Below are 9,591 nucleotides of genomic sequence, written 5' to 3' on the forward strand. Positions count from 1 at the left end.
AGTACCCCCTGCCCTGCTGGTTTGTGTTCCAAACGAGGTCTTAATTATTTAATTGAACTGTATATATATTTCTGTGTTAGTTAAATTAAGGATTCAATTAAGCAATTAAGAGTTCGGTTGGAACAAAATCCAGTAGGGCAGGGGTTACTCCAGGACCGGTTTTAAAACCACTGGTGTGGACTAAAGATCTTGTCCAAGGGTTTGGCATAGTGGCTCAATTCAGGTCCTGGAGTAACCCCTACCATGCTGGTTTTTGTTCCAAACGAACTCTCGATTACTTAATTGAACCCTTAAATGAACGAATACATTCCTAAATCAGAGCCTTTTCATTTTTAACAGTATGGATTTTAAGTCAAGTATAACATTGTATAAGGACATTATCTTATTAAGGAACCAACTTTTTTATCAGATACACACTTTAAAGATTCAAATTATAATCAAATTACTTCAATTAAGGGTTCAGGCAGGTCTTAAAACTCCCGTCTCTCTGTGTATCAGAGCCTCCTCTGCTCTGCAAACGCAGGGAAACAAGACTCCCATTCTGGTGTCGCTGCAACTGTAGTACTTTTAGACTCCTAGTGAAATAATGTAACGAAAAACATCACTCGTTTTAAAGTGCGTTAAACACTTTTAAGGAAACTGGCGAATTAATTATTAATATTAGTGGACGACTTTTTTCTTTTACTGAGTCCATAAAACGGCGCTGTAATCTCTGAACCGTGGCGGGGATATACACATTAGGTTTGGACAGCACTGCGACTCTGAATGCCTGTGTTATGAGAAACAGCTGTCTGTCAGGCGACTGTTTGTTTGCACTGCATTCCCGGTAAGAAGCCCTATATAGCTCGGTCCCACTTCCTCCTCCTCCTCCGCTTAAGCCTCTTTATCTCCAAGCCGCAGCTTTCCCGTGTCTTTTCAAGGGTATCTTTATTGTTTTCTGTACAGTGAAATATCCTGGTTGGAACACAAGGACTGAAACTATAACAGCCTGCTAATGCCATACAGCGGAAAAATACTCTCACTCTCTCTCTCTGTCTCTCTCTCTCTCTCCATATTTATATCGTATATCTCAATTTAAGAGCAACAATACGGTACAGACTGTCTGTGTCCCCTGTGCGCCGCCGCTCGGACCCAGGCCCGGTTCTGTAGCAGCCGTTCGGGAATTCCCACAAGGGGCATGGCCACAGCAGCACAGCCGCCTGGGGGAGGGGCTCCACTGGGTGTGTTATAAAAGAGAGAAAGTGAGTGTGAGTGTAGATATTTTAAGTTGGGCCACTGACTTCCCAGGCAGATTGCAGATCACACACCATCGCAACTTCCCCTCCAAAAAGAATTCAACCAGAAACAGGTAACGGCATTTGTATTATTAGGATTTTATTTATTTTGATCTAATTGTACAACATATTTTGAATATGGCAGAAAGTGCTTTTCACAAAGGGACAATACAGTGTTGTCACGGTTTATTGAGTTCATTATTATTAGTAGCACTTGTAGTAGTGATTGTTGTCGTAGTAGTAGAATATGTATTGGTAGTAATGGTTGTAGAAGTGGCAGCAGTTGTATTTAGTTGTAGTAGTAGTAGTAGTAGTAGTAGTAGCAGTATTAGCACTTGTGGTAGTATTGAACATGGGTCTTTGTGCTATGCATGGAGTAGAAAGTGGGCAAGTATTTCTGCCACACACTCAGAGGTGCAGTTACCAGCAGTTAATTAGCAAACAAGCAGCATTCGTGTGGAGCATCCGATGTATATGTGCAAAGCAAAATCAATTAATGTTTGTATTTGTATATGTTTACATTGCATGCATACATAAACTGTATGTATAAAATATACTTGTCATGTTACAGCACACAATATTGCTTCAGCATCCTTATTTGTATATATAAATAATTGTATCGGAATGTACTCAAGTTTATTTTTTCATTTAATGGCACAAGCAAGCCAATTATGGTTCTGTATTATTTACTTATTAGCAGCTGTCTTTATGGCGAGATACAGTTTTCAAAAGGATGCAAATGACAGAACAGGCACAAATAAGAACATACGAATATGAGAGTGTCCAATCGAGAGGAGGCCATTCGCCCCATCGTGCTCGTTGGGTGTCCATTAATAACTAAGTGATCCAAGGATCCTATCCAGTCTGTTTTTAAATGTTCCCAAATTGTTGCTTCAACCACATCGCTGGGAAGTTTGTTCAGATTGTGACAACTCTCTGTGTGAAGAAGCGTCTCCTGTTTTCTGTCTTGAACATCAATATCACAGAAGCCAACTCACCTGATTAATATAGCTATCAATATTAGAGCACCAATACTGTAGATTATGATGATTTGATGATGATGATTATTTTATTATTATTATCCAGGACAGTTCATACAATGCACTCGCATCTCACGGCCACGATGGGAGCAGAAGACCTGCAAACGGCCGCCTCCACGTCACTCCCTTTCAACGCCTCCACCAACGCCTCGGACCCAGCCTGCGAGGGGGTGAGCGCCGACTTCCAGTACGTGCTGCTGCCCGTGGTGTACAGCGTGGTGTTCGTGCTGGGCATGGCGGGCAACCTGACGGCGCTGACGCACTTCATCCGCACTAAGAGTCTCACGCAGCCCTACAACATCTTCCTGGTCAACCTGTGCGTCATCGACCTCCTGTTCGCCCTCACCCTGCCGCTGAACATTGCCTACCATGCCCGGGGCAACGACTGGCTCTTCGGGGAGGCCATGTGCAAGATCAACGGCTCGCTCTTCTTCGCCAACCTCTACGGGAGCTCGCTGTTTCTCATGCTCATCTCGGTGGACCGGTACATCGCGGTCCGCCACCCGCTCAAGTCGCTGGAGCTCAGGCATCCAAAATACCGCATCCTGCTGTCCATCGCGGTAAGGCCGATTTTCTTCTCATAATTAAAAATCGCGATATTTCAATTTTTGACCATCTTTTTCATTTACTTGTGACTAGGGAACCAGATAAACACTACTATCGCTTAATTCTACTACTGCTAAAAATATATAAATTAAAAAAAAAAAAGTGTAAGAGGAGTTTTTTTCTATTAATGATTTCTAGCCAGTCTGTGTAATAGTGTAACTGAAACTCATAGTATCTCCTCATTCAGATTCTTCTCTGAGGGACACAAGTGTGCAATAATCATTTATGTGACCAAATTAATGTAAAACTAATATCATCTGTAATTTTAAGCTTCCGCTGAGTTACAGGAGAGAAACTGATTTCTCTCGCTGCTCCACACAGAATGGTGTGGCCACTCCCGGTCAAAAGTAGGCAACCTGGTGTTTCATCCCTTCTTCTTCCTCCTCCCCTTCTCCTTGTAATTTTCTTCTCCTTTCTTCAGTTTGCAACCCTATAGTGTTCCTCTCATGGTTCCTCTCTACCATGAGCTCCATAGGTGATGAGATCATGCTTCACCATGGGCCTCTTTGTGCCCTGTGCCCATGCCTAAGGTCATAAGATGAACACAAGAATGCACTGGCGTTCGGGATGCAAACTTCTCTGTTTGGAGTCTGGACCATATATGGCTGTGAAATGGTTAAACTATTTGGAGAGACAAGGAGAAATATGCCGAACCCTAGAATATTTCACATGAGGATAACATTATCCTCGTCATCTGTCTAATAACAAAAAATGATGACTCCCAACTTATCTCGCCTTCTCTTTCCCCCTATTTCAGGTGTGGATGGTATTGATCGCCATCATCCTCTACCTGACCCTGAAGGGGCCCCTGACCCGACCGTTCGCAGACACGGGGAAGATCGGCTGCCTGGAGAACTTCTCCTCCTCGTCCTGGCACGGCCGCATCTCCACCGTCAGCCTGGTGGCCGCGGTCATCGGCTTCTTCCTCCCTCTGGTGGTCATCGCCACCTGCTACCCCCTGATCGCCTGCCGGCTGCTGGGGGGCGGCGTGGGGGACTCGCTCAGGCAGTCGGGCGGAGGTGGCGGCAAGGGGAGCTCGGGGAGGATGCGCCGCAGGGCCTTGAGGATGGTGCTGCTGGTGTTGGCGGTATTCCTCCTGTGTTTTGCCCCCTACCACCTCAACCAGCTGGTCCACACCCTGCGCCGCATGGGCGTCCTGTCCGGCTGCCCCCTCATCCGCTTCACCTACCGGGCCCGGCGCGTGGCCATGGCGCTGTGCAGCCTCAACTCCTGCCTGGACCCCCTGGTGTTCTGCCTGGCCTCGGAGAACTTCCGCTGGGGGCGGGGAAGGAAGGACAGGGGACGGGGTTAGGATGGAGGGGTTGAGGGAGAGTGTTGCCCCCAGAGGTGCAACGTTTGCTCCACTATCGCTGAAGAAAGAGCTATTTGACTGCGGGGGGAGGTTTTGGATCATGGTGGGAGGGTGGGGGGCTTTGGACGACCGCTCTCTTTGGTTTTCTACTTCTGCTTAACTGTGTGTACAAAACTGCAAGCTGTAGAGTGTGTCTCTCAATCGGGGGGCAAGGCGATATCTGTTACCACATCAGTATTCAACTCGTTCTTGACATTCTTTTCGCTACGCCGCACACAGCACGTTTATAGGACGGCTATCATTCGGCATTATAACGACTGGAAGACATTATGCACTGTTTTTACTTCCGTGTTTACCTGTGTATGTTGTAGCAATGTGGGACCTGTAAAGCTATTTTCTCCCACAGATGCAGTCGGAGTCGGGAATCAACAGGTATATTCGAAGAGCCAGTGCCCGTCTCCCTAACTCTGAATTCAAACCATCTTTTGACAGGCATTTATACTCATAGTTTAGTAACATCGACTCCATATAAGGAACATGTAGACACAGCAGCATTTCATCAGAAATCACAATGACATACTTCTGTTTTCAATCATCCTGAGGTCATTACTGGGTCAGGAAGTCATTCTGTATTCAGGGACAATGTCAGCCCTGCAGATGCCACTGTGGTTTAATAATGTAAGAATAACTGAGCAGCTCAGACTGTGGACAGGTATCTGTTTGGGAGTAAATGAGTGATGGTACTATGCATAGGAAATAGTGTGAAGCACAATTAAACTGATTTCTGATTATAGGTTTGAATTCTCATTTTGCAGAATCTTTACGGCTGATGTTATGCTAATTAGAGGGCCAAGGTATTGATTGTTTGTGTGTGAGTATCTGTCAGCTCTGTGTGTTGCGAGGCCAATCCGTAGCAGGTTGGGTCAAATCGTGTGGCAATCTGGGCTCCAGAAGCGCAATGAAAGTGAAGGATGTTTTATGGGTTTCACTGTGGTTCACATTGTTTTGAGGAAATGTCAAGTGTTTTATATTTGGTTCGGAAATTGCACAACGTTACTGTCACATAACTGGAACTGATTTCCCAGAAGACTGGCAGGAATATTTTTTTTATATTTTTGCAATATAGACTAGTTTAAATAAAAAAATGATGTAAGAACATTTTCTCCGTCGTGTTTTCATGAATGCGTGCGATAGAGGGTTCGTTGAGAGTTAACCTCAATAGTATCTTTTTTATGTTGAATGTAGATCGATATCATTAACAATTGGACACTTGAAGGCAGTCAGTGTGGAAAAACAAACGCGTACAATGCCTTCAATTAGATTGAGCAAACAGCCGGGGTTGTTCACGCCAGACTGAGCCAAGATCAACACGTAGCCATTGTAACCTCAATACCGCCCTGACGGCTTATTGGCAATACTGATATTCCCCTGGGCTGGACGAGTGTTTACTCCCTTCAACTTCTCTCTCCAACCCCCCCACCTCACAATATCCCCCTGCAAGACCATAAGAAGATAGTCTACAAACGAGAGGAGGCCATTCGGCCCATTGTGCTTGTTTGATGTCCATTAATAAGTAAATGATCCAAGGATCCTATCCAGTCTATTTTTAAATGTTCCCAAATTGTCGCTTCAACCACATCGCTGGGCAGTTTGTTCCAGATTGCGATGACTCTCTGTGATAAACTCCCCAGGGTTGTGGTTGAAGCCGACAAGTTGGGAACCTTAAAAAAATTATCTCTCTCAATTCAGTTAAATAGCTGTATTGTTATAACTAAGTTACATCAATGCTGCCAAAGCATAGAACAGTGCCCTCGAACACAGTTACAAAACGCACAAATGATACAATTTTGACTATACAATTTTAATGTGTATTTGCAGACATTTTCTTTCTGTCTGTCTTTTTCTGTCTCTCTGTGTGTCCCCCTCTTCGTCTCCCTTCACATGCCATGTTCCAGAGTAGAAGGACAATAGATTCAATTCTGTCCACTACTCGGGAACCCTACTCCTCCCCTTAAGTTGACAGTGCAGGGACAGAGCTTTGAAGAGGGGTCGCCTTGAGTACCTGGACTAGATGCCAACCGGAATATTACATTTCACACCCTTTCTGACTGGAATCGGCTTTTTCCGGGACAAGGACGAACAGAGACGCATGTCAGAGCGGAGACCGGAGTTTCCCCGCTTGGGGCTGTAAGCGAGAGACAGGGCTTTGGTGCCCTCTGGAGGAGATAGAGAGAATAACGCCCCTGGCAATGAGGGGAATAATGGTGACGACGATTGGGTAACAGTGTGCAACTTAATCTTTTCGTATTTTCTTTCTTTCTTTTTCTTTCCTACGTTTGTTTTCAGTGTTTACGCTTCGGGGTGCTACCTGCATATGCACCGTTTCACACGTCTGCACACATACCGAGACAACTCTCATGTCATCTGTCAAATGAATATAGGATTTTATATATATTCACACCGATTCTAATGAATACGACTTTTTCGCATTTTATAATTATTATGCATACGATATAATAATTATTGCATTAAAATAAAGAGTCAAAACAGTTTGACCCCGACGTGATTTGAACACGCAACCTTCTGATCTGGAGTCAGACGCGCTACCGTTGCGCCACGAGGTCCTACGGAATATTGCGCGGATGGAGGCTTGAAAGAGAGTCGCCGCTGCAGTAAGGTGCTGCCTACGTGTGGCACATATATGTGCAGATGAGCGCACATTACGGCAGTCTCTGTGCGCATGCAGCCGGTGCGTGTCTGTCTTTAGTTACTTTGTAATCAGCGCTTATTCATCATTAAGTCAAGTCACGTTGCGTCTCTCACTGTCCAGGATTGGAATGCAATTACCAATACATTCACTTTCAACATCTACACCTTCCCTGGTGGTCTAGTGGTTAGGATTCGGCGCTCTCACCGCCGCGGCCCGGGTTCGATTCCCGGTCAGGGAATTCATATTTTCTTCAAATTTAATATAGTGGAATTTCAAGATTCTCTTACAAATTACCAAATGTCTTTTTAAATGTGTGTGGGAAAAACACATTATTGTGTTAAAAAGACACATTATTGTGTTTGGTACATTTTAACACAAACGTGTTGTCCTTGAACAAATACAGCATGTGTTACATATGCATATACTGTGATTTTCATAGATCCTATAGCCGTGTGTGAGTGTGTGTAAGTGTAAGAGAGAGAGAATCTGTGGGAGTGTGACAGCGAGTATTAACGATGTCCTGTAAACGCTGATTCGAATTCATTTGAGTCCAAACTTCGACAACACACAGTTACAAACAACAACAGAGATATGTGCTTGTGTGTGTGCGTGTGTGCTCTTGCGTGTGTGCGTGTGTGTGTGCCCCCGCTCCTAGGCACTCGGGGGCAGTGTACCGGAGCAAATGACCCAGCTGCGACTTGAAGTGGTCTCTCTCTCTGGCGCTCTTCCACTGTCCTGGATTTATTCTCTATAATCTCTGTGAGCTGGGGGTGATTATATAACCCTGAGTTATATCATACTATTGTTATACATTTCCACAGCGGGGCAGCAGTTCCAAATGTACACTCGTGCATTCACAGATGCCCATCAGGACTGACAGGGGTCCAGGCAAACATTTCCAAAGCATTAGTATATACAATGAGTACAGTAAGTGCAGAGTGCAATCAGAGGTCCCAGGGCATAGGAGCGAGAACAAACACGGGACACAGTGGGGTCCCTTCGGGGTGCTTATAGGGACAGGTATCAGTATTTCAGAAGCAGCGCCAGTCAGGGGATTAAACGTGCTAAAGATAACGCCAGGGATCAGGAGCCGAATGGAACCTGTCAGAGACAAATAGTGGCTGAGGTTTCACCGGTGCTGAAAACATTAGGCAGCTCATTCGGTCCGACATAAAGGACCCGTCTGAATTGGCTACCAGCTGTTTTTCGACACTAGTACTGTATTAGAAGCTTTCACACCCTAGGTAGCTCATCCTGTCATCTATGCGTAAATAGCAAATTGGCCACTGTGAAATAACACGGACAAAATAATATTACATGCACATCATTATTACCAAGCTCATTCTGACGAGCAGCTGTTTGCTGGAGCGCCTGTTCATCTGTCTGTTTGCATATGAAGACACGCAGTCAGTCAGCGCTTGCAGTTTGTCACCCAGCAACGTGGGTGCAGATCCTGCAGCTCTGAACCGCCTCTATGTCACTGTCTGTCTCCCGATTTAACCCTAATTTCGCACTTCTGTTTCGGCCCTCTCCTTCACACGTCAGCCTTTGGGGACTCTGTAATGAGCGCGTCCGGGATTTGTCGAGGGGCACAAGTGCCCTTTGTTTACCCACACAATCATCAGGATTATCACCACTATTCTGCACAGTCTTCAGTTTGTGTCTGAAGATCACATGATTTGATCTGAATGCACGCCAGCCCCTTGATCTATTTCTATGCAGCCCAATTCGTATTAAGAACATAAGAAAGTTTACAATCGATAGGAGGCCATTCACCCCATCGTGCTCGTTTGGTGTACATTAATAACTAAGTGATCCAAGGGTCCTATCCATTCTGGTTTTAAATTCTTATGTAGCAGCAGCAATAGTGTCATTTTCATTATCCGAGTCGTGCGCAGTGTCTGGGATGCCGCTCTCTCCTAATTAACCCAGCGTGTGAAATTACCGAGGTCGGCAGACCCGGTGTCTCTTCTGCACATCACACGGGCCGTCACTCCCCGTCCGGGACACAGGAGGCTCGCCTGAGAGGCTTTGGCCGAGCCGAGGGGACACGAAAGTGCCCTTTTATTAATGATCATGACTAGTGATTATCTATGTCCTGAAAGATAACGCCTGTCTATCACATCCATACACGCACTCAGTCATAAACGTGACTCTGCTTGTCAAGAAAGCTAATAAAATAATGCTAATAATAATTCATGATCATCAATATTATACCCTCTCTCGTGCGGATGTTACTGTGCAGTCTCCAGACATCCGGTGGAGACTGCGAGCAGGGTTGCCATAGCGACCCCGCTGCATTGCGGGTTTTATTAATAGAAAAAACAGAAACAGAGAGAGAGAGAGAGAGAGAGAGAGAGAGAGAGAATGCATGCAGCAGCAGCAGCACGGTCCAGTGCAGTGCAATACAAGTGCAGTAGAGGAAAGAACAATGAAATACAGTGTGCAGTTTGCTTTACAGACACTGCAGTACCGACTGCACCGAGTATAGTAAGCAGTATAGTATAGAGGGTGCAGTATAGTGTATTGCAGTCCTGCTCACAGCAGTAATACTGTACTATTAGTAGATATAAGTGCGATAAGCATCGATGAACAAGATAAGCACCAGTTCCACAAGACACGTTACAAAGCAACGAACTTCAGCTGGTC

At 45.3% G+C, this 9,591-nt stretch overlaps 1 protein-coding gene and 2 non-coding genes across 4 annotated transcripts; 2 read left to right on the forward strand and 1 right to left on the reverse strand.

Moving 5' to 3' along the window:
* The first annotated feature begins 527 nt into the window (after positions 1–527).
* On the forward strand, positions 528–5,390 carry LOC136768442 (lysophosphatidic acid receptor 6). 2 transcript variants are annotated; one of them, XM_066722656.1, is made up of 3 exons: positions 528–826; positions 2,361–2,874; positions 3,678–5,390. In XM_066722656.1, exons 1-3 carry the CDS (start codon positions 777–779, stop codon positions 4,230–4,232), a joined length of 1,119 nt encoding a protein of 372 aa, XP_066578753.1. In that variant the 5' UTR covers positions 528–776; the 3' UTR covers positions 4,233–5,390. The 2 variants fall into 2 exon arrangements, with proteins under 2 accessions (XP_066578753.1, XP_066578754.1); XM_066722657.1 differs by lacking the exon at positions 528–826 and adding an exon at positions 1,074–1,348.
* Positions 5,391–6,784: 1,394 nt separating this feature from the next.
* Positions 6,785–6,856, reverse strand: trnaw-cca (transfer RNA tryptophan (anticodon CCA)). Its single transcript has one exon. It is a non-coding gene; the product is annotated as a tRNA-Trp (tRNA).
* Positions 6,857–7,108: 252 nt separating this feature from the next.
* Positions 7,109–7,180, forward strand: trnae-cuc (transfer RNA glutamic acid (anticodon CUC)). Its single transcript has one exon. It is a non-coding gene; the product is annotated as a tRNA-Glu (tRNA).
* Positions 7,181–9,591: the final 2,411 nt, after the last annotated feature.

This window comes from Amia ocellicauda, chromosome 14 (assembly GCF_036373705.1).
Source record: "Amia ocellicauda isolate fAmiCal2 chromosome 14, fAmiCal2.hap1, whole genome shotgun sequence".
NCBI classification, from domain to species: Eukaryota; Metazoa; Chordata; class Actinopteri; order Amiiformes; family Amiidae; genus Amia; species Amia ocellicauda.